Here is a 25,243-nt window from a genome sequence, read left to right as displayed (position 1 = left end):
TGAGAAATGAAGTCTTCTCTTCCAGATTTAATCTGAGTAATTGTTTAGTTCAGTATTTGGAGCTGATGAACCCTCCTAATCTGCATCAGTAGATTTTCCTCTAATGGGATATGTAATGAGTATATTTTACTTTAGTGTTTGATAATTAGGAAAATTGTACAATGAATAATTTTATGCAAAAATCATATTCTTTCTGTAGGTAAAGAAACTACAAAAAGTTGAAAAAATGCCCCAAATGCATTCCAAATCTTCACTTGTTGGCTGGTTTTGCCAAGTCCAAGACATGGATTTGTTTTCTGGTGATTTGCCCTTTTCCCTAAAAGTTCATTGAAAATCTACTTACTTTAATTGTTTATATTTCTACCTTTTTCCTTTCATTTGGATTTCTTCTTGTTTGAGGTCCTGATTGTTATTTTCCAGGATTTGATTAAATCTTCCACTTACCCATGGGGAAATGCAGACTGTATGAATTTGCCTCAGAACATATGATGTAGATTGCTGAAAGAGAGTTAACGGTCAGGAGGATTGAGTCACGCACAAACTGGCAGACCCTTCAGTTGGAGGGTCTCCAGGCTGCAGAAGTGGGAGTCTGCACGAGTTAGTTGTGGTATGGGGGAGGTATGGTGAGGAAACGTACTCATTTGATGAGAAAGCCAGCCAGAGGAAGTAATACGATTCAGGAATTTACTTTTGACTTTGGGCATGTCATTGTAGGAAGTATTGCAGCTTGAGAGACAGATGGGAGGACAGCTCCTAGAAGAACCTAAGGCTCTTCATTTTAAAGGCAGCACCCACAACTTGCGCTTGTCGATTCATGATATCACCCATTCCCTCTGGAAAAGTAAATTGCTGGCAAAGTATCAGGTAAGGTTCCCAAGCTGAACCAAAGGGTTGGAGACAGTTCCAAAAAAGAAATCTAAAATTATTTAGACATAAGATATTCCTTTCCTTGAAATTAATTCTGGATCAGTACTTGTTTCTCCAAAATGGTGTAGAGCTATTTAGGATTTCTGAAAAATACTCTAGAATATTTGATAGTATTTTTTTTCTTAATTCTCCTTCAAATAATTGCACTGTTATTTTTTAATTTTTAGTAAAAGGACCTCCGAGTCCATTTCATTTTCAGAATAAATGCTAACGCTGAATTGATAAAAGAAAAACAACCTCAAAAATGTTTTCATAAGGAAAAACAGAAGAACGGCGTTACCCCACATGTGACACAAATTAGACCTCAGCCTTGCTAGGAAGGTATCTTTACATTGAAAACTTGGAAGGAACACCAGTTTGGACATTGAAATAGTACCTAAAAATAAAATTTGATCAGGATTTTATTAGATAACAGCATAAAAACACTGCTCCAAAGTATCACTGCATGGACACATGGGAAAAGCAGAGGTGTTTCCAGGGGTTGTCACCCTGACCCCCAACCTCTCTGAGCCTGACCTCCCAGGAGGCTGTGGGATAGGATCTCCAACCTTGTACCCAGTCCCAAGAGATGCAGTCCACACTTAGATAAGCTTCATATCCCTCTCTACCTGCATGCAAATCCGATCCTATACCCAGCACTGCAGCTCCACTGGTTGTGACTTCCTGGTATAAGTCAGTGAACATTACTAAGAGTGAAGGAGGATTTTTTTCCAGCTCATTCTTAGTCTTGTATGTCTAGTACTTACACATAAATTGTAGGAAACAAATTTCTTAGCTTGCTAACTAACACCCTGGAGCTTTCACAAGGGGGTGCCTACCAGACTCTTCTGTATAACTCAGCACTTGGTAGAGGGATCAGGCTTTTGACTTTGCTATTAAATCTCTTCCTTTGCTTTCTTCTCTCCCTTATTTTGCAATCACCACAAAACCCCACAAATCTTACCCTTTTATGAACAGTATCCTTTGTGCAATCATAAAGGAAAATACTATTTTGATAACAATGATAATCTGATATTAGTTCAAGCCACGCCTGGCTGAATTGTTACCATCTGCCAGATACCCGTGCACTTTGATTTATCTCATCGGGTTTGATTAACCCCAGCAGGTCATGATTAGGTGCTCTTTTGCTTACTTTTTCACAGATAAGGAAAGTGAGGCCTGGGAAGGTTAACTTACCCCACAGCACCACATAAGCAAGGGAAGGATGTTCTCATTTGTACTGAATTCAGCTCCAGAGCCGCCTCTGTTCTTAACTACGATAGTAGTTTCTTTTTCTTCTTCTTTCTTTCTTTCTTTCTTTCTTTCTTTCTTTCTTTCTTTCTCTCTCTCTCTCTCTCTTTCTTTCTTTCTTCTTTCTTTCTTTCTTTCTTTCTTTCTTTTCTTTCTTTCTTTCTTTCCTTTCTTTCTTTTCTTTCTTTCTTCCTTTCTTTTCTCTTTCTTTCTTTCTTTCTTCTTTCTTCCTTTCTTTTCTTTCTTTTTCTTTTTTCCTTCCTTCCTTTCTTTTTTCTTTCTTTCTTTCTTTCTTTCTTTCTTTCTTTCTTTCTCTTTCTTTCTTTCTTTCTTTCTTTCTTTCTTCTTTCTTTCTTTCTTTCTTTCTCTCTCTCTCTCTCTCTCTCTCTCTCTCTCCCTCCCTCCCTCCCTCCCTCCCTCCCTCCCTCCCTCCCTCCCTTCCTTCCTTCCTTCCTTCCTTCCTTCCTTCCTTCCTTCCTCTTTTTTTTCCTTTACTTTACTTTATGGAAACAAGATTCTGGGATGGGCTCATTAGAGGCTTGGTGCTTTTTAGGCCAAGGATTTTCTGCGGCAGCTAATCGGGCCCACGGTTACCCGCTTGCAGTGGGTTTTGGCTTTCCCCTGTCCTGTGCAAAGGGAGCGTACAGGCATGAAAGGGAGCTGGATCAGTGCTTTACCCTTTAGACTTTCTTTGCTTTTCTCCAGAACACCACGGCAGGGATTCCTTTTAATGAGCAATGACTGGAGTGTGTAGGTTTTATTTTGGGAATTTGCTAAACTTTTGAAAAATCGCATACAATGGCTTCTCTTGTAAACGATAGAGAAGTGGCAGACTGGTTAGCTATAGAGACACCGGAGGCTGACTCCCTGGGTTCATATCTCAGCTCCACCACTTACTAGCTGTGAGATTTGGGGTGGTGGTGGTGGTGGTGGTGGTGGTTTTTAACATCTCCAGGCAGGCCTTGGCTTTCTCAAAAAGCAGGTTGGGATGTCCCCACGCTAGGCTGTCATGAGTATTAATAGAATAATACTAAGAAAAGTACTCCTAAGAAAAGTACTTGGCAGTGTGGTATCTGAGAGTTGTTTTCGGCGTTAGTCCTTCATTGTGGTTTACATTGTTATATCCTCTAGGAAATTCCTTTTTATCATATCTGGAGTGGGTCGCAGAGAAACCTCCACTGCACGTTCACCCTGGAAAGATTTAGCCTGAACACAGTGGAGCTGGTTTGCAAACTCTGCGTGCGACAGGTGGAAGGAGAAGGGCAGATCTTCCAGCTACACTGCACCGTGTCAGAGGTAAGAAGCTCCTGCCTCGGAAACCAGGAGAGAGGGCAGCCCCGGTGGCTTGGCGGTTTGGCACCGCCCTCGGTCGGGGGCGTGACCCTGGAGACCCGGGATCGAGTCCCACGTTGGGCTCCCTGCACGGAGCCTGCTTCTCCAACTCTGCCTGTGACTCTGTGTCTCTCAATAAATAAATCAAATCTTTTAAAAAAGAAAAGAAAAAATAAACCAGGAGAGAGACTGACCTTGGGAAGGGGTGGGAGGGGGCGGGGAGGGTAAAGGTGTCTCAGCAGAGGCCATGTAGGAAGTCCTGAAACGCTTAGATGGGTCCTATTTATTAATAGGATAATATTTTTAGTGAACTCAGGGAGCTGGCTATATAGAAGAATATAATAGGAAATCCTTTTTGAAGAGTAGGTCTTTTGTATTTTATGACATGAATCTAAGGTCACGTTGTAACTTTTTTACAGCAGACCCGAACTTCAGGCGTCAGGTAGACTGTAAGTGGCGCGTACGCGGCGTGGCTCGCCCCGAGCAGCCTCGGGGTGCCCGGTCCTCCCGTCCTCCTTGGGAACAGGGGAGCCCCTCCACAGGGAGGAACAAAGGGAAAGGGGCCAAATGGTCGGAAGGCAGCGCTTCCCGGGGCCTGGCCGAGCCCAGCTCCAGCCGCTGGCTGCGCCACCAGAGCCCAGGACTGTCCTATTTCAAAACTACGGCAGGACAGTCGATGAGTTCGAAGGCGACTTCCCCCTCGCGGTCTCACCACGGTGACACCAGGGTGACGAGTGAGATGCCCCCCGCCCCGTGTGGCTGCGCCCCACGTGTCCCCCAGCACCAGGCTCCGGGCCCAGCCCTCTTTCCCACAGCCGCCCAGCCCAGCCCAGCCGCGGCCACCACGTCCTGCTGCGGTTCCATGAGACTTTCGCCTCGTAAACAACTTTAGTCACAGACCCCGGTGACATTCATAAGGCAGGATCTCGGTGTCAGGGCGCCATGGCAACCGCCGGCCTCAGGCCCCAGGCGCAGGCCCTGTCTCCCAGGCGCACGGCACCACCCCTGCTGGCTCCGGAGGGTGTTTTCACTCTCCAAGCCCAGCAGGTCTGCAAAGTTCAATAACCCCCCAGCTCCAGTGACAACAAAGGCTGCGGGATTTTGGAGGGGGGCGAGGACGTCTGCTCCTTTGATGCCTGCTTTCTGTTCAGTGTGACCGACCGTTCGCTGTGTGATGAAAGCTGGGTGAGGCGAGGCCCGAGTGAAAGGGAGCTGTCCGGTCCCCGGTTAACACCCAGGCCCCAGCCCCAGCCCCAGCCCCAGCCCCCAGCCAGGGCCTCCCCCCCACCCCCCGCCCATCGCAGAGCCCAGTTTTGCAAAGTGCCATCACAACTGAAGGACTTTCGTCCTTGTGCCAACGTAGAGGAAAGATGAGTTCTTTTGCAACTTGGTGGCAGAGAGGCCAGCCTCTGGTGCGTCTGTGGCAGAGGAACACATGTCACTGAGGGAAGGGCAGAAATGACTGGAGTCAGATGACTTTGGGGATTAGGGGGCACTCTGCTGCTTTTACTTCTGGGTCACTGAGCCCCACCGCTGTGGTTAGCATCTGAATGCGGGTGCGTGCAGCCCACAGAGGGGAACTGGGGACATGTGGGGCTGGGTACTGACGTAGAGGGGCAAGGCTCAGCTCTGAACAATTGATTCTGGAGAGCTCTGAGACCTGGATCCCCATCAAAAGCTCCGGGTAGGGGTATATTGTGACTGATAAAGCATAACCAAACAGAGAAAAGAGGCCATTTGTGGTTTCTTTCTCCTGCACAGGCCTCCTTCCTAGGGTCACAGGGCTAGCTGGCAGGTGGGCTGGGGTTGCAGTTCCAAAGTGCTGTCTTCCGAGAATGAGAATGAGCTGACTTGCCAGGAATGCGCTGCCCCCTCCCCAATTGCCCACCACTCAAGGCACTCACCAGCAGTCATTTATAAAGCCGTGGCCCTTGGCCCCTCCAGTCAAGAAGGACCTGTTGCCGCCCAGGGAGACCAGGCTGTGCTTGACATAGACCGCGGGGATGTCAGGGGTTGGCCAGTTGTTCCTCGCTGGGTGCTCTGGCCAGAGACTGCTTAACAAGAGACAAAGCCTTTAGTCTCACAGAGAAGGAGTCTACGAATGAAAATGTCTGAAGGAGTAAAAGTAGGGGCCCGAATGCATGCCCAAATGTAAATAATGAAAGGTTTTACTTTTCTTTATTTTTTTTAAAGAGGGATATGCGGGGAATAGTAACAGGGAAATTACCCATCAACATCCAGGGAAAAATCAGTGTAGAGAAGAGGAGGAAATTTAAAGTCTCTTCAGGCCTTCTACTTAGTTTCAGCTCTACACAGAGACCCATGGTAGGAAATTCCCAAATGGACAGTTCCACTGGGACATGAACTATCACCTCCCCATCCCGCCTCAGGTTCCTCATGGGTAAAATGAACTCTGGGGTGTGTCATGAGAGACGAACGAGTGAATGTTAGTAGGTGCCCTGAACAGAACTTGGCTCCTGGCACATGCTCAGCTGCTGGTGGTCAGTACTGCTCCATTGATGCCGTTAGGATTCCGGAGTTCTTGAGTAAACTCTGCCTCGACCATCTGTGGCATCTGTCATCAAACTTTAGATTCCCTTTCTATCAAAATCATAAAACCTCAGTCAGCCACTAGAAAAAATAAAGGAGTGAAAAATAAATCTCAATAAGTAAATGAATAAATACTAGTTCCCAGAGTAAAGAAGGCAGCTTATCTTCCCGGTTTGGTTCATCACACCTTGCCTCAGTTCACAGCTTTGAACCCAGGAAAAGGTGGAACTTTGGGAGGCAGTCTGAGTCCTCTGCTTTATGAATAGATTCCCGGATAATAGTCACGATTATAGTTTCCCACATTTGCTAGACCTTACGACCGCTTTCTGTACACATTTTGTGCATGAAGAAGAATATTTAAAATGTGCAAGGTAACACCACTCTGCTGTACTCACCCCATCTACTTACTCTTCAGTTTTCTGTTACCTGTTTAAACAACCGTTAGGAAAATCTAGCTCTTTGGCGGTGACTTCCAGAAGAAGAGTCAGGCTACGGGAGCGGAAAGTTGGTTCTCCCACACGGCGCCGAAAACGTGTGCTGTCGCCCACAGCAGCTGTTTGGCTAATGTTGAAAAATCATATGTTTAACTGAGGGAATCATGGCATCAGAGACAGATGGTACCGGTATTGTAAACGATTATTGCAATAAGTGTTCTGTGAGAGTAAACCCTACTCCTACCTGGAAGTGAAGGCAGAAGGAATAGCAACTGAAATTGTTAGATGAAATGGAAATGTCTATTTTTCTTTTACCTCTAAGCCTGTTGTTGGCCGTCTGATAAGAGAGACAAGAAATTATGCCCTCTTGGGCCTATTTCATCCACAGAGAAATAAATAGGCCCAGTAGCCAAGGCTGGTGACTCGGGCCTCGGAGGGTCACGTGAAAGTGGTGAAGGTTTTAACTCACTAGGAAAAGGACGGCAACGTGAATATGTGGCAGACCTTCCCGAGTGGCATGCCTGCCTTCATTTCAGGATTTGACAGTGAAAAGAGCCATATTATTAGTCACATTTACTTGGAAAGAAGCTCAACACACCGCTGGGCTTCTGTCAGGGGACGGCTTCAGACTCTTTCTATAGCAGGAAAAATATTTTCTCTCATTTCAACAAATATGAATTGAGGAGCTTCTCTGTGCAGGGCACTGGGCTGATATCATAGGAATTCTGAGGATGACAACAATACTTTAATCTTCAAGAAATCATAGGAATCAAAAGAAGTAGCATATAAGTAAGGCCAGCGTGCCTAGGGCAGAATGTGTGGGCCGGGAAAAGTGCTGCCAGAGGTCCCAGGTTGGTGGCTTTGGGTGGCTTTGCTCAGGGGAGGCATGAGGACACGTCTTTGGTCCAGACTTTGAAGGGTTTGCCCAAGAGAGATTAAGGGAAAAAGAACAATCAGAGGTATGGCCTTAAATAAAAGGCGCTTGGAACAGTCTGAGACGAGTTTGAGTCCTGTGCAGGCAACCCGAGGAAGGGATGGATCTGATTGCCAAGCAGTGGGGGGAGGAGGGAGCCGCCCCTCTACATCAGGCCGGGCTCCGTACTACACAGGCATCACCTCTGGAGCCTCCCACCAGCCGATGAGGCAGGCGGTGCAGATATCCCTCATGCCTGAGTAAAAGTGAGGACTCTGTGTGGTCGGAGGAGCATTTAATGGTTCTTAATGAGAGAGAGGGAGAGAGAGAAGGAGAAACATCAGTGTGGCACTTCAGGAAGAATTCGTCTGACAGACTGAGACCACAGGTAAGCCATAAGGAGATGTTGTGGTCACGAACAAGAAGAGTCTCTGGGGAACAAAGTCACAGCTACACAAAACAGACCCCTCAAAGTGCAAACTCAACCTTCCTTGCCAGCAAGGGATGGTCACATTTGGGGATATGGTGGCTTTCCTTCTAGGCCCTGTTTTTACTGTCCACACAGGAAGAAGCATCTCAGCCTGGGTGATGGCACTAAGTTGTGGAAATACCATGTGATTTCTCCTCACCGCCACCTACTCAACCCCTTGCATACTTTTTCCCCCCTAATACAAGTGCTGAAGGGCTTTGGTTCAGAAATCCCCAACATAAATCCGTTGATAAACACCACCACCTGCCCCCAGGTCACTCTTCTGGTCCCTTTAGTTTAAGCCCTGTGCCTGTGAGGTCAGAAGCCCTCTCTTCTCAGGGTCCTTTGGAAGGAGCTCCGCCAGGTTTGGGGAAAGATCTGTAGGCCGCTTCCCCATTCAGGGACTCCAACTCCCATTTACTACTAATGTGTTTTATTCCCACCAGTCCTTTACCTGGTATGTGCTGGAGCTAACACAGAGGAGCAAATGGGATCCTCAGAGTCTCAGTTTGCCAGTTTGGGGGTTTCGAGGCCAGATACCGTGATGACAGCCAACACCACCGTGTGTATTATGGCAAAGAATTTGTTTTGCTCTAATGTGCCCTCCAAGTCCTGATGGCCCCTATGCGGTGGGATTGCACAGGCCTAGCAGTGAGAGTTGGCAGCTGGCCCCAGGATACAGAGCATGCTGGGGACACAGACAGCGGTGATGCCTACGGCACAGGAGCAACCAGATTTGGGGGGCTCTGGGCAGTGGTGGCACTGACCCCCCCTGAGCTCAGCCCTCTGCACGACACCAGAGACTTCATGATGATTCAAAATGTATGTGGCTAGTTTATCCTGCAGCAACTACTTATGTACACCAAAGAGTTACCTGCTTTGAAAGAGAACGAGAGAGAGAGGGGAGGGGGGAAGATGACATTTAAAGTAGATAAAGTAGATTTTCTTTTATTGCTTTAAGAGTTCCCAGGCAACATTTGCTTTTGCTTTTCCAACCAGCAGAAGTGATCAGAAAATGATTAGAGGTTCTCCTGCAGATGAAATTCAGATTTTGCATTTGTGCTGTTTTATGAGCTGAAACTATTTTAAGAGCCAATTTATGGTTTTCTCTCCTAAAATTAGATTTAACAAAAATAAGGGTGTACAGCAATCGGAGGATGCCATTAGCGCTTGCCCTAAGGCAATCTACTGTGTTCATCATTTTCTTTAAAAAAATTAGTCTTAATTTGATACCATTTGGAGGAGAGCTGTGTTCCATCTGATTCAACAAAAGCAGAACTGACTCTTCTTCTGCAGAGGTTAGAGAGAGAATTTACTTGGGCATTTGCCCAGGGCATTCCCCTCTGGGTCAGACAGTTTCTAGAAACTCTGAACTTCCAGCCTTCTCTAATCTCAGATCTGTTCATTCTCAAAGAACTGCCCTTTTGAACATTTCTCCCCTCTCGAAATCTAAACCTTTAGGAGTATTGATAGTCCTCTCTCCTCTTTCATCCTGAAAAGGATGAGAGAAAAGCTGTTACCGTATCACACCAGAGCTTCCACCTCACCCGGTCCATAGCGAAACCTGTCCATCCAAGGCTATGCAAACTCAGCACAGAACGCACTTTTTCTTCTCAACCAGGTCACCACTTTCGGCCTGGGCGAAGGCCTTCTTACCAAGAGGAATAGCACTCATTTTCTTCTTATTGCTCAAAGCAAGGCATTGTATGGTTCAATAGAGATGGCTTTTGTCTTTGGAAATAATGCTGTGTTGTTTCTATGCCTGAACTACAGGAACCTACTGGCATCGACCTGCCTCTGTTGGACCCAGCGAGCACCATCACCACCATGACGGGACCCGGTGCTTTTAGCATCCCTCCCCCTATCCGGCAGAAGCTCTGTAGCAGCCTGGACGCTCCACAGACGAGAGGTCACGACTGGAGGATGCTGGCCCATAAGCTGAACCTGGACAGGTGGGTATGGCCAGGCTTCAGGACTGGTTTCCATTAGACATACAGCTCCGAGGCTGGTAACTGTTAGATTTAGGGCAGCATTCGTGTTTGGTTTAGTTTGGTTTGGTTTTCCTATCCATCCACTTACTTTTCATTCTGCAAACCTGTATGAAGCTTCTTTTTTTTTGGATCTTGCACCCTGGTCTTGCAAACACATTGTTGAGAATAGATATTCTGGGCTTATCTCACAAGGTAAGTATCGATCGACTTTTGTGATCCACTTTGCAAAGCTGATGGGCTAAATCCCCCTAAATTATATATCATTCACTTAGAGTGATTGTCTTTCCTCATCTCCTGCCCAGCAAGACCTAATGCTGGATGGTTAATTAACATGCTAATCACCGCATTGATACCGAGTTATAAGGACAGCTCAAGAGCCTCCTCTTTGTGGACTCTTGCCATCACTACCGAGCACAGGACATGGCATGACCTGTCAAAGATGATCAGAGCCTGAGCTGGAAAGAAAACATAAGTGTCTTGACTTCCTGTTTAGGATATGACCCATAGACATCTCATCTCTTAAATTATCTTACTCAGAGTTGAGGTTAACAAAGTTAAGCATCGCATCTCCTGTCCGGGGCTGATCTAATTAAGTGTGTGCTAGTTCTTTAGGATGGCTCACTGTAAACCACAGCTTCTCCTGGGGGACCAGATACTTTAAAAAGACAAATGGAGACACAGAAGGGTTTAGTACAAACTGCAGAGAAAACAGATCTGTAAATCTCACCACTCAGCACACTTTCCCGTTCCCAATTACAGGTACTTGAATTACTTTGCCACCAAATCCAGCCCAACTGGTGTAATCCTGGATCTCTGGGAAGCACAGAACTTCCCAGATGGAAACTTGAGCGTGCTGGCGGCTGTCCTGGAAGAAATGGGAAGACACGAAACAGTAGTGTCTTTAGCAGCAGAAGGGCAGTATTGACCCATGCTGGGACTGGAAACGCAAGATGGGAATGCACAGGGGGTCTGTGGCCGACCAGGGCATGGCCATTGAGAAGGAAATCCAGAGTAGACCTAGACCGATGAGTTTCACAGGCAAGACTGCAAGCAGGAGAGAGAAAGCAGACCCAACTGGTGACACACATGCCCACTACACTCGGACATCATCACAGGAGTTAAGAACAATTGTGTAAATTTGTACCTTGAATTTAGAAATCAACCTAATTTTCCTCTTAGTTGGGCTGTATGCTGTGTGGTACAGGATCTTACAGTTTCCTAGGAAACGCTTTTTATTGCTATCCAGGTATATGGATAAACTTTCTTAACAAACCCAATTTCTACAAACGTTGTTTACATCAAATTGGACAGGGATGCAGACACTGTCCATGGCTCGTTCTATTTTTGTTTAAATCATTTGAAGTTGAAGCTGTGGACGGTTTGTTGTGTCTATTTCAGATTAGTAATTTACTGAGAAATCACAGACTTTTGCTACAAATTGTGTGCATCAAGTGTCTCAGATAATCCTCCCATCGGTGTTCTGTTTCTAGAACTTGTAGAACCAGTGTTACTGTTTGTATCAGGGAAGTGGAGAATCTAAGCCTAAAGGAGAAAGAAGGAAGATTCCTTACTCGTTGAGGGTGCGATGGGCACCCTCTGGGAATAAAGCTGTAGCATTGCAGGGAAGACAGTGATTCATGTTCAGCCACACAAACAAGCATTTCTTCACCACATGTGTGTTTATAAGATGCAATTTGAAGTTTTTTTTTTTTATTAAGGTATCGTTATTATCATTATTATTATTATTGATGAGTATTTACAAGTATTCTAGTAAAAGGATTTTCTTTTAAATTCTGTTTTTCTTAGCAGTGCTGTTAGTATTTAGATATTGACTAGACCTTCCTCACCTTCTGACATAATCAGGTGGGTGTGGTCACCAATTTAATGAAACAGGCTTTGCTTCCTTGACCTTCTCTCTTTCTTGTATCCCTCTGCCCCAGAAACGAAGTCAATGCTTGCTGGCTTTGTCAGTCTCTTCTTTAAGCTGGCTCTGGCAAGGTCTTTTTCCTCCAAGTCTTGTTGTGGGAAGCGTTCTCTACTAAAGTTCACAAACTATTCTTAATATTGGTGTTCTGTGACTGCACACTGACTCCCCCTGGGGCAGTGTGCTCAGAGGAACAGCCTCTGAACTGGCAACTGGAAAACCAGTTCTCACTCTGGGTTTGTTATTGTCTAGGTGTGTTACCCCGGGAAAGTTCTCTAGCCTCCCTGAACCTCAGTTCTCTCACGTGTCAAACAGAGGGGGTGGAGGTAGTGGGTATTCTCTGGGTCCTAAAATGCTGGACTTCTACTGTGATGTCTCCAGTCTCATTCATCAATCCGAGGACCACCACGGGCTCTGATCTGGATCATTTAAAGAGTCCACTAGTCTCTTGCCCAGGCTACAATAGCCTTCTAAACAGTCTCAGCTTGAAAGAGGACGATTCTAACCTGTAACCTGTTTGTCAGGCTTTCAAGCCTTGTCTTTGTGCTGCTTGTCAAGAGACAGCATCCCTTTATGTTCATTTTCTTTTTTCTCTTGGAACCACTTGCCTTCCTGACTGATGGCAAATTATGTTCTGTTATTGTCTTAATCAAACTTTTTTAAATCAAAAAAAAAAAAAATTAACTAGGAAGTAGTCCAAAGACTACTTTGTGTAAACTACAGCATTTCCTTAGAACTGTCACCGGCTCTTTGTTTTAACCTGGGGACTTAAATCATTCAGCAAGTGAGAAATAAAGGGTAGCCTTTATTATTTTATAAATAAAGGGTAGCCCAGTAGCCAAACCACAACTGAACAACAAGCACCCATGTGGATGAATCAGAACCTTCAAAACATGGCTGTGGTTGACTTTTGAGCTGGAGGGTTACAGGTTGCTGACCGCAGTTGAATTAGAAATCATTTTATATTTTTTCCTTCTTTACACATATGTTTTCTCTTCTGTTTTGGTGACTTCTTGATTTTCCCAAGACTCCTCCATCTTCATCATTGAGGAACTACTGATACTTTGGTATGGAGCCTCTTCTGTCACCCCTTTTGTTCCTTATCTTCTCTATTAGGCGTATATTCCATAACCTCTCTCTCTCAGGCCACGCCTGCACCATAAATATATGTTACACTAATGTTAAAGGAAGAGATTGCAGTAATAAACAATTTGGTGATGATGTTTGTACCGATGCATATTTGACCAAAAGATAGTAACACTGTATTCTACATAAAAAGATTTTTAAATAGATATTTTTAAGAGGAGGAGGAGGAAAGAGAGCGCTTGTTCATTACTTCAGTTTGAAATAATTTCTCAAGATTGCTTATCATTACTGGTTTGGGAGCTGTCATCTATGGAAATCAAGAATTAGAAGTCTGAAGGATGCTCAAAGGAACTTCCATGCCTAGTGAAAAGGGAAGAGTGGTTAATTCCTTATAAGTGAGGTACTCATCTGTCATGGAACCTGTTATGCTCCCCATCAGGTGAATGGCAACTCCCTTACATACAACACATCCTTTATGTCAAATAATTTTCACTACGAATTCTGATTTCCTTCTCCTTTGGAGGAAAATAATAGCTGTTAGATTGCTCTCAAACTTAGAAGGTCCAGACCCAACAGTTCATTTCACAGAGAGCCACTTCATCATTCTTTGTGACATGTCCCACCTTTGATTCCTAGGGCTTCTATATAGCTTATGGGGAAGGACATGCTTACTTCATTTGGATGGGAGGGGAGGGTGGGGGGGTGGAAAACCACCTATCACTTGTGCATGGTGCCATCTAGTGGTGCCCAACAAAATCTACCCTGAGTTTAACAATTTACTAAAAGTTGTTTGACAAAGGGAATTAATAGCTAAAGAGTCAACAGGACTTTATGACAGATAGATGTGGGTAAATTTTCACCTCAAATATACATTTTCTTATTGTCACAATTTTTTACTTAAATTACCCATAGCAAAATTACACTGAGGCGAGTATGTTATCAACTCCTTCACACACAATAGGTCTCAAGTTGGTTTTTGGTAATAGAAATGATAGAAATACATAAGTATCTGTATAAAACACTTTCTGAAGAGTTGTCATTTTGAACATTTACATTTTTGATTGGGCTCTATATGTTTTCAGTCTTCTTACTTTTAGTTCTCTAATATTTATTTTTGGAAATGTAAGAAAGCATTCACTTTGAAATGTTTTATAGATGCAAGTGAGAGAACTGTATCTAAGGAAGCAAGAATTGTAATTACTAATCCAGGACTAGAAAGAAGCTTCCTTTCTTCTGAGTTTGCCTGTCTAAGGGCAGAGGTTTCATCATATTTTCATTTTCTTCTCACCACATTCATTCAGTTTTCCTTAGAGTGATCTGGAAGGAATAGACATTAGATTCAGAATTGGTGACTGGACTCACGGTGATGACAAACATATAACAGCTAACAGCCTTTTCACAAACTGTGTGGACACGAACCTGGATACTCACCTCCACTAAAAGGAAAAATCCCCATCCTCACATGATCAATATAAGCTCTTCCAAGGCAGGGCAACATTTTGGGTCAGGTATCCAATATTAAACTGTATGACCATTGCCCATTTTCATGTATGCAATTATTTTAGAGATTTTACTCTCTCAACTTTCAAACAGTAGAGCCATTCTTTAGGAAGAAGTCATGGAGTCTGAGTTTAGGACACTCTTGAAATTAGACATTTTGTGATTTTTTTTAAAGCTATTTCTCCTATAAGTTAGATACCTTCAAAGTAAGCATTCAGATGGTGGAATCCATTTTACTTCTGGAGAGGAGCAAACAAGGCTCTCATCTTATGTATCCCCATGCGTATCACTGTCAGGGCCACAGCAGCTATGCTTTTGGTCCATTTTTGTCAGCAGCGTGTGAGGAAGGGAGCCAGTAAAGGTGATCACTAACTTCCCAGAATTCACAAGCCTTTGCCAGTATAAGGTCTGTCCCCATGGGGCCAAGCAAATAAAAACTATGTAAGGACCTGCAAAACGAGTGTAAAGAAAGTAGAAAAAGTTTACATGTTGAATTTTCAGTCTTCAAGTTGAATGTGAGCTTTAGCTTTTGCTGAGCAGTTGCTCTGGACAAGTTACCCGTTTCACACAGAGACCTCAGTGCAAGTCCAAGGCCAATGAGGGAAAGGATGACCATGCAAACAGCTGAAATGAAACTAGGTTTTATCCATCTTCTTTGAGAATAGACGACCTTTTGTGATTCAGAATATTGTTGCTAAAAGCCAATTATTTGTAAAGATGATAGTGGTCAATGAGCATTAGATTTTATAGATCCGATAAGGCAAATATTTTTATTATTAATTATCTCAAGGTAATAAAACTTTTTTTACCTTCCGAGTGCCTCATGGGACCAACTATTACACTCTGGGTTTTTGTTTTTGTGAGTTTTTTTTTTTTTTAACCTTACTGAGCTAATGTTGACTAAAATCCTTAGATCTTTGCCTCTGTGCAATGAAGTGCTGTTTCTCTACCCTAAGAAACCTATTTGTATAATCTCTGGCTGTAATTATCACTTTGAAAGATTTCCCTTGCATCTGTAATGATTTTTTTTTTTTTTTTTTTTTATGGAATAAGGCATAAGGGGAATAAATACATTGCAACCAATGTTAATGTAGACCTGTGACCCTACAGGTCAAGTTAGCCAAATGGAGTCATAGGTATTTCCAGAATTCATGCCTGAAACCTGCTATTTTTGAAAAGCAGGTAGATGACATTGTAGGTCACTGGATACATTTTCCCTGTGAGCTAGGACTGACAATTTACTTCCCGACCCATCAGAGTAATTGGCCCTGTGATCACTCCCATTGTCAGAAATCCAGCCTCTAAAAAAAAAAAAAAAAAAAAAAAAAAAAATCTGTCTTCAAAAGAGTTCACGGTTCCCCACTTTTCCAGTAGGCTTGTCTCCTCCCTGTATCAATTTTTGGTGGGATATTAATGATCTCCACTCAACCAAATGTAATATATGCCCCTAGACCTATTTTAGAGTGGTTGAGGGAGGCATCACCAGTACAAACCAACAGGAACTCTACAAGGGACCAGAACCATGCAACCCTAAGAGGCCGTTTCCCAGCTGGCTGTGTTCTGAGACTCTCGGGTATTGAAGAGTTCTTCCAGAATCACAAATTGGGAATCTCTGCACAACATCACAAGAGCTGTGGCCAACCAGTCATTGAGAACTAAACAAGGAAGCTGCCCCAAAATACAGTCAGCTGCCCACCAGCCAAAGAGTTTGCTGCTGTATACCAGCCTCTTCACTTGCCATTTCAGATTTGTGCCTCGGCGAAACTATAAGTTGCCGAAGACCATGAGACTTCGGGGTCCCTTATAAATATCTTCAAATTCTATGTGCCATCCTTCAATTCCAAAGATCTATTGGAATTGACACTATCAGAGCTGCTGTTGAACTTGATGGCACTGACCCGGAGGGGGGGAACCCTCATTTCTGGAGTGCAGAATGTGAACCGTAGGCAGGTGATCGCTGAGCAGTAGCCTAGGAGTCCATGAGCCCTTGACCTGTGAACCTCAGCAGTATGGTGAGGCCACATCCAGGAATCACAACCTGAGCTATCTTCTACATGTTAAAACAAACCTGTCTTAGAACAGCTTTAAAAAGCAAGAAATCAAAAGCCAGTGGAAAATGCCTTTGCCTTTTTATATTCTTAAAGTCTCACGTGATGCCATCATAGGGGTATGAGTTCAAATGTGTACCCCTCCTGGCCTAGGGTGAAAAGAGGATGGCAGTCCGAACAAGTTGAGTGAGTGATTTGCATTCTCCCCTTCGCTCTTCCCTAGACCTGCCATTGGTGGTGGAGCCCTTGCCCCCTAGACAGAATGCATTTCAGCCCAATTGCAGGGAATATCATCACTGTGTGTGTGTGTGCGTGTGTGTGTGTGTTGGATGTCAGTGTTGGATGTGTCCACCGAGTTTAATGTTGAGCTGTAGCAAGTTGGTGACCTTCCTCTTTGCTCCTTCTCAAGAAGACAGGTAATGTTTGCCAGAGAGAGATCCCCAGGCGTCGGTGTCGAAGAGCCTGTGTCATCCACCTGCTGTTCCCTTTGGAACAGTTCAACTGCAGAAATGTCAGATTGAGATTTTGTGCTTTGTCACTTTTTTTCTTTTTTGAAACACGACAACACAACTTTGGCTTTTCAGATACGGAACACTTCTTTTGTTGTGGAGTTCCCTCTTGCTGTATCTTCTATGCAATTCCTTTTCAAGAAATTTCCTGGCGGAGGAGTGCTCTCCGGGCATCCCATCCGCCATGCCGCTGTGTGGTGGAGGTGAGGGATGCTAGCTCTGGGTGTGCCTCTTCTCTCTCCCTGCTGCCTCTCCCCATTTTTTCCTGCAGTCCCTCGGTTTGTAAATTGCCTGCATTTATTCTGTCAGCCAACATGTACAAAATGTAAGAAAGAATTTTTAAACAGGTAATAAATTATATTTATAAGCAACAGAGAGTGTTGCCTCCTTTGTTTCTCTCTTTTCTATGCCCAGTGTGGAGCCCAACTCGGGGCTTGAACTCGCAACCCTGAAATCAAGACCTCAGCTGAGATAGAGTTGGACACCTAACCAACTGAGCCACCTGGGCCCCCCTCCTGTTTCTTTATACCAACACTCCTCTGTGTGAAGAGTCACCCTGTGTCTCTTCAGTAGCGCAAAAAAAGCTCTTGGATTCTGCAAGGCTGGAAATCACAACCTCCCCTAGGGACCGGAGTCTAGAATGGGAGCTTCTCAAGCCTCTTTGCACACTGGAAGTAGCCTTAGAAACTATTAGTGCCTGACTCCCAGGCCCAGAGATTCTGATTTTCTAGATCCAGGGTGTGGTTGTTACGAGCATTTAATGCCCCCAGGTGATAGTGATGAGCAGTCAGTGGGGAGAACCAGAGTCTCGGAACAGCTGCATCAGAAGGCCCCTGGGAGCTTGTGGATAAAAAGAATATGAGGCCCTCCCCCTGAGAGATTGGCTTTTAAATGAAGTTTGCAAAGCACTGCACTGATAGGGAGGAAATGAAAGGTGAGCCCAGTAACCCTGCAGGCCCAGAGCTATAGCAAATGCCACCACACACATGCTCAGCTTGGCACAGGACCCCTGGTCACTCCTGGAGGTTGAGCAAGCAGAAGGCCCTGAGTGTGCAGCGGAGAGGGACTGCAAAACCCAAGCAGAATTTAAGGTGGCCCTTCCCTCAGTGAGACAACTACTTGGAGAAGTGCCCTTGGATGGACCGCAACCTGCCCACCCCTGCTCAGGTGTGACCACAGGAGTGGGTGGCAATCATATCAACGCTGAGAAACCGCCCCCTCCTGAGGGCTGGGAGAAGGTGACTCCAGACGGACTTAAAGTGAGGGTCACAAATGTTTGTCAGTCCTAGGGAAATGGTGACAATACGTAAACCAGATCCTGTGGCTAGAGAATTCAACTTCATCAAAAAAGATGAAAATATAATTGAAGAACCAAACAGTACTTCATAAAGAGCACGGGGTGGCACAGACTCCCCCCTACTACCCACTGACCCCTACTTTGGAGCTTTGGTAGCTGGGATCTCTGTTGGGAAAGTCAAACCTAGAAGAGTTTCCAAACAGGTCAGTGCGGGCACTGAGACCCTACCTGGGTCGGGGTCACTAGGGAGCTCTGAGGCCTGGCCTCCTGCTGTGTGGGGCCTTCTCTGCCATCATAGGGGCACCAGGCAGAGAATGTTCCTCAGTCCCAGAGGTCTCTGCAGCTGAATTATTATGAGAACCTAGAGTAGATATGACTTTCCAGAAACAAAAGTCCTTCTGAGAATGGGGTCATCTGTATGTCGCTGTTGTGACTAGAAAAAAAAAAATAAAAACCTTAGAAAATGACCTGTGTCAAGAGAAGACTGTTCTCCTCAGCTGGGATGTATTATCCATCTGCCTTGAAGTCCTATGAACGCCCACAGCGTACAGAACTGGGGCGTAGGGAGGGTAGAAGAAGTGTGCTTGCAGCAAAGTGTGACTTCTTCCAACCATCGCTAGCTTTATACCCTGTTGAACTATTATCAGTAGGGAAAAGCAATATTTAGGGGCACCTGCAGCGTGCTTGGAGTGGGGCCTTCACATACTCGTCTCATTTGTTCCCCCTAAGAGCCCTATGTGATGGGTATTTTTATCCCGTTTCAGGGGAGAAAATGGTGCTCAGACTGTGTACTTCCACAGAAGTGAGAAAGTGAAAACCATGGAATGTGAGCCAAGTTGATCTGAATCCCAGTGCTGGGTTGAGTTATCTTGGCACAAGCGCAACTGGCTAAACACAGCCAATCACATGACAACTCCTGAGTCCCCGGGAACTAAGATGCAAGCCTTTCTAGGCTCTCTGTGCCCAAACAATTCTGGGTTTCCTCTTTCCTGATCCAGTCTCCAACAGATCTCCTCGCAACTTAACTTTTTACCCTGCCTTCCAAGATTCACACTCCATGAAGAGATCACCTAACACTTCCCCTCACCCTTGGCAGAGGGCTTTCTCTTGACACCGTTTCCAGGGCAACAGCATAGCCTCAGTCCTCCGTACCCACACACTTCACAGCTGGGAGGAGAGTCGGGGTCTTTCTCCTACCGTCCTGCTGCTTCCAGACCGCTGGCCTTGCGTGGAACCCACTGCTTTGCGTTTTGGCCCATCAGGCCTGCTGGGCCCCAGTCTCTACTCTGCCCTCACAGACTGCCCCATTTCCCCCGCAGCCCTAGAGAACTTGGCCGTGCCATGTTCCTTTCTTTAGGATCCCACCCTCCTTGGGACCTCCAGGATCCACAAAGATGGATCCCCAGCCCTGACTTCTGCGTTCCTCTTCCATTACGGATAATCTCATCCATTACCGAAATCCTCCCTCCTGGGATCACACCCTCCCGCCTGTCCTGAGCCTCCCTGCTCCACCCCCACCCCCAAAGCGTGATGTGGGCTACAGCCCCCTTCTCAGTCAACCCCAGCAGGGCTCTTTGTGCTTAGACCCGGTTTCTTTCAACCCACCAGCTGCCTCCACTTCAATCCCTACCCGACTCTGGGCTACATCGGCCATCTCCCAGATGATGGTGAGCCGTGTTTTGCGTGATCCATTGCTGCACAGGCCTGAAAACCCTCAACCCTGAATGAATCCATCTGGGGCGGTCTTGATGCCTACATTTTGGGAGCTGACAGAAAGGTGGCCCTATGGCTTTGTACTAAGAGCTAATCTTTAGGAGCAGCGGAGTGCTGACTTCATGCGGGATGCATGGATTATTTTGTCTTCAGAGGCGCTCCATGCCTCAGATGTTGACATTATTCTCACCATCTAGGGACATAAATGGAGTCTTTGAGAGGCGTACATTGGCCTACTGTCACACAACTGAGGGGATGAGAGAGGCTCCACACGGGCTCCACACAGGCCATACTCTTGGCCACACAGTTGGTCTCATCAGCGAACCAGGCCCTCGGCACCACCCACAACCCTCTGTGTCCCTTCTCTCAGACCACTGACTTCCCTGCCTTTCCTCTCACTCTCAAGACAGCTGTGTCTCCTAACTACAGCGAAATGAGAAGCCACCAGGCTATTTCTCTTGCTCTCCCACCACCAAACATACAAACTTACCTGTACCGCTCCCTTTCATGACTGCCTTCCTGCTGGTTACAAATGGGAAATTTTCAATGACGGGGAGAAAGGCGCTACTATAAGATAACAGACATGTTCTTTCCAGGGGGAGAAAGAAACCGTTTTATTTCGGGGAATGTTAAAACAAAGCCATATACAATTTGTAACAAATACAATTGTTTGTTCCCTAGTCCTGAATAATTACAGTATATACAAATTCAATAAGGCACTGGTTCCCCAAAAGAACACAAATGAATCTTCTTTTGAAACAGACAAGACAACAAAACCCCTTATATATTGCCAATTTTTCTCCAAAAAAATATGGCATTGTTTTTTGTTTTGTTTTACAAGAGGAATCATAATTGCTAAATTAAATCACTTCTGATACCACTTCTTTCATTCCCACTGCTATGTGACTGGGTTTTCTATGGAGATACAACTCCAGGACTATTCAAGTTTAAAAATTAGGCTCCTTTCAGTGCCTTTCCGCTCACAAACAGAAGAACCAGAACAGACCAACAACATAAAGCACCGTCACTTTGAATGAATATGCATGACTCTTAGGAGCATGAAATTCTGTCATTATTGAGTACTTCCTATACCTGACCACACAACAATCGAAATGTGTCGAAGGGTTCCCTGTAAATAAAATCTCGGCATGTTTTCTAAGAAGCTTTATGTTTTAAGAATAAAAAGAACGGTCACGAGTGACCTCTGAACGGTGCTGTGTGGGAGGTCAGAGGCCTGTCTCCTCATACACAAGGTTCATAGCACTGTCACTTGTGACTTAACCAACTACACACTTTCATAAATAAATATTATGTTTCATTTAGTACTTTATCATCCATAATAGTTTATCTCTAATCCACATAATGGAGTTGTGCCAGACCCCAAACTGAACATAATATTTATATATACATATATACTTATATAATATATACACACATACATAAACTATAGACCTGAACATCTTAGCAGACACAACTTATATTAGCTGACGACTGATATTCTCGGATTCCCTTGAACGGGAGGGAGTGATTAGGAGAAAATCTTAAGTCTTGGAAATAGTCCTGAAAGGAAGCCATTGACTACATTAACTTCCAGGTTCCCCCTTATCCTATTGAAAGACAAAACAAAAAATTAAAATTCACTTCTGAGCTACTAAAAATTTAAAAACCGACAAGGATTATTTGGAAGTGAGTAGGTCGTATCTTTTAAAAGCAGTTTAGTATTCCTTATGTAAGGAGGATTTGGGTAAAATACAGAGAAAACTCTACTCATAAATAAATTTCTACCTCATTGAAAGACTAATAACTAGGTGGATCTTTTTTAATATCTCAAGAATTATTTTTAAATGTTCATGGTAAATCAGATTGAGAATTAGAAAGTAAGCTATAGATTTTTCCAAAACAACTAAAAATATAGAAGAAATTTGGACACTATTTTAATTTCTTCCCATTCTTCCTTCATTGGAACCAACACCTCTCTAAAACTCTAGTTTATTTTCAAATCATCACCTCCCCACAAGATATTCTGATTTGAAGTTATCTCTACATAAAAATTTACTAAAAAGAACATAAATTTTTATCAAAGTGGTAAGCAAGCCCAACCTCTCTTAAATTTAGGGAAAACCAAGGAACACAAACACGTTCCCACTTAACTGGTATCTATGTTTACTCATTTGTTTGTAGATTATCTAATTAGAGGCACTGAAACTTCTGTCCATGGCTCAGGTGATTATCACACGTAGTTCTACGCACATATTCCCTGCTAAGCTATCACAGAGAATACCATTGGACACAAGGGAAATGAACGTTTGTTTACACTGCTTTTCAGGTGATTTGATTACGTGTATATTTGGAAACACCTGTTTTTGATCTTTGAAAAACAGAAATTTTGTTCCTTTTCAAGGGTTAAGAAAAATCTGCAGTGTTCTGATTACAGGTATATTTGAAAACAGCTGTTTTTGATCTTTGAAAAACAGGTATTTTGTTCCTTTTTCAAGGGTTGAGAAAAATCTTTCCTTGTTACAAACAAAAAATACAGCTATGAAGCACTAGGAAGTAAATGCTTAGAATGGACAACATCGGTTCTCCTTCTGTTCTCCCAAACCGTGCACACAGCTCACAGCCACTCTGTGCTCTAAGATGTTTTCAGGATGAACAAGCCACCAGCTGCAAGCCTCCTTCAGAAGTAAGGAGAATATTTTCTCATTTTTCAGCTGTCATATTTTCAAAACCCCTTCATCCTTCAGGCACCAAGTGGTGAAAATGTGTTATAAAACACCGCCCCCTGGAGTATTCTGGAAGGAACGTCGTTTTTAAAAAGACCAAGGAGAAGTACTTCCCAATTCTTCCTAAACACTACAGAATTACTAAGAAACAGAAGAAATAAAGTAAGGAAATATAATGAATACAGTTGAGAGGGGTGTGCACAGTCTTGAGCTTTATGTTCCTGTTGCTAAGGAATATTGGCTCTGTCAATGATTTGACTCACGTTTCTCAAAGTTAAAACCCCACAGAATTGGGTAGGTGAGGAGATGTTTTGCACAAGTGCCACAGAGAAGAAAAAAATAAATAAATTAAAAAGTGAACTGAACATCACGAGAATAAACTAAATTGAGTCAGCACTCCTCTAAGATGTGAAATTATCATTTAAGATGTACATGCTCCATCCATATCTATTTTAGAATAATAAATCACAGCAGCCATAAGATTTTGTGGCCTCCACTAGCTCCTTCTGCTGTCCCACCTGGAGGTTATACTTATATTTTCAAATTAAAATTTAGTTAAATTAACCTGGCATGCTTTCTCTCCTCTTCACTCAGACACAAAAGAGACAGACAATTACCAAAAGAAACTGTCCTTATCTATACAAAATAAGGTATGCATACCTTCTCCTCAGTGCTTCTGAGACTGGCTCTTCTGCATATATAAGAAACAGGCCATTTGCACCCCTAACCTCATCCTCTATCCTACTGCCATTTTTCTTACGACACAGGAGCAAATGATCTCTATTTTAAAGGGCCTTGTTTTCAACACAACTGATGGCAATTTTATTTACTATTGATCCTTTCATTTGAGAGATCAAAAACATGCATGGGTCAATTCTCCGCACATAAAAACACCTTTGTCTGTGTTTAATGAAAAGGAAAGAATTTCACCATGACAGAAATGCCTTAAAAGAATCAGAAACACAAAGTGGTTCTGAAGAATACCATCGACACTTACTACTTCTAACAGAGTCACATAAAACCTTCATTTGTTCCATATCGTCTGAAGCTACAAAAGGTTACCTGAAGGAATCCCAAAATGTGATCCCAGACAGGTGGTATTTGTACCCAGGTGCATTCACATTGCTGTGGCGGCCCCTAAATGCAGGGCTGGCCAAAGTGGTCTGGGGAGGCAGAAGCGGGGAGACTCTCAGATGAGTTCCACTCTGTGTGCTCCAACTTCACAGACTGTCTTTTGGTTTGCAGAGTGCAACAAAATTTTACTAATGGAAAAAGATATTTTAAAATTTACCTTCCAGCAGAATTTCTGGAAAGAACTTTTGTTGTCATCATTTAAACTATAATAGTATAAACCTTAAAACATCTACATTATTTGTTCTATTTTGGCAAAATTAAAGTATCTTTTGGAAAAAAAAAAAAAGGCAATCCCAAAATACAGGGCTTTCTTAGAAAGCAACATGCATCATGTATCACGAACAAGTTACCCAAGCGTTTCCTCCCTCCTACAGACAGACACGATGAGAACGTGTCTCTGGAAACTTCTCTTTGTCCAGGCTGCTCCCTGAGAGGTGAGGCTGAACCCACTAGGAAGCAGGATGGTATTCAAGGCTTATACTGTGGATGCTTCTGGAACATCTTTTGCTCTTCCCACAAACAGGAGAGTATCTACTGGCTTTCTCCAGAGATGCGTGTTTCTTCCCCTCACATTAGAGTTTAATGTCCTGGGACTCGGACATCTTGGCTAGTGTTTTCTTAACACGCAGGGCTGTCAGTCTTGATGCAGGATTGTGAGCCCAGCATTCCATCATGAGTTTTCCCATCTGCCTCAGACACTGTGGGAAGGGAATGGAAAACAGAGTTACACTAGAGAAATGGATTATCTACACGGTTGCTGCTGGAGATACATGGCTTGCTAGCATGGGATCTCTGAAGTTCGAATATATTTTTAAAAGAGACTCCTAAAACCATGCAGATAAAATTCCATAAAAATTCTTTTTTAATGCAAATCCTAAATGACTAAAACAGATTTTCATGTCTTCCTTATGACAGTAGCAAGCAGGTGGCTTTTGCTGATTGCAGAAGAGTGTCTTTGAAGTCGGTATTAAACAAATACAAAAATACCCAGGGAGTCTGTATTCCACTCCACACTCCTACATTGTTTATAACATTTGATAAGCTTAAATCTTTTATCTAATTCCATACTATTCAAACAAACATGGTTATTCCTAAATCACAGCTGTCTTCTACAATAATAGCATCGCACGGTACCATTTAACAAGATTAATGACCTGTGCACAGCCTCGCTAAAACTTTCTCCTGTGTTCTCCTGTGCTACATCAATTATTGGTCTTCCTGTGGAAGAGCACAATTTCACTTCATTAGAAATCCTCAGTGAAGGGATTCTGAGTAATACCAATGCCCATAACCACCTTCAAAATAATATAATTCCAGCATCTCACAAAGTTTTCTGCATAGCTCATTGGAAAAACATATGCATTATTTAGCATTTCAGTTAACGAGACACAAAACCAATGAACCAAAGGTTATTTTTAAATGCATTTAACATTAAAGAATTAGCTTATCAACGGTGCTCTTTC

The 25,243-nt window shown here is 43.8% G+C and overlaps 2 protein-coding genes across 19 annotated transcripts in view; one reads left to right on the top strand and one right to left on the bottom strand.

Moving 5' to 3' along the window:
* UNC5C (unc-5 netrin receptor C) overlaps positions 1–17,284 on the top strand; it is a 351,352-nt gene extending 334,068 nt beyond the window's left edge. For all 3 annotated transcript variants that reach the window (XM_072810537.1, XM_072810536.1, XM_072810538.1), the window contains 4 exons: positions 715–864; positions 3,289–3,453; positions 9,629–9,807; positions 10,606–17,284. In XM_072810537.1, the coding sequence (XP_072666638.1) occupies positions 715–864; positions 3,289–3,453; positions 9,629–9,807; positions 10,606–10,771 (660 nt within the window). In that variant the 3' untranslated portion in view covers positions 10,772–17,284. The remainder of the gene's footprint in view (positions 1–714; positions 865–3,288; positions 3,454–9,628; positions 9,808–10,605) is intronic.
* A 3,225-nt stretch (positions 17,285–20,509) lies between these two features.
* The window catches only part of BMPR1B (bone morphogenetic protein receptor type 1B), a 393,829-nt gene continuing 389,095 nt past the window's right edge, over positions 20,510–25,243 (bottom strand). For all 16 annotated transcript variants that reach the window (XM_072810288.1, XM_072810276.1, XM_072810278.1 and 13 more), the window contains one exon: positions 20,510–24,478. In XM_072810288.1, coding sequence (XP_072666389.1) covers positions 24,353–24,478 — 126 coding nt within the window. In that variant the 3' untranslated portion in view covers positions 20,510–24,352. The remainder of the gene's footprint in view (positions 24,479–25,243) is intronic.

Source organism: Canis lupus, chromosome 33 (assembly GCF_048164855.1).
Source record: "Canis lupus baileyi chromosome 33, mCanLup2.hap1, whole genome shotgun sequence".
Classification (NCBI taxonomy): Eukaryota; Metazoa; Chordata; class Mammalia; order Carnivora; family Canidae; genus Canis; species Canis lupus.
This window is presented reverse-complemented; position numbering and strand designations above follow the sequence as displayed.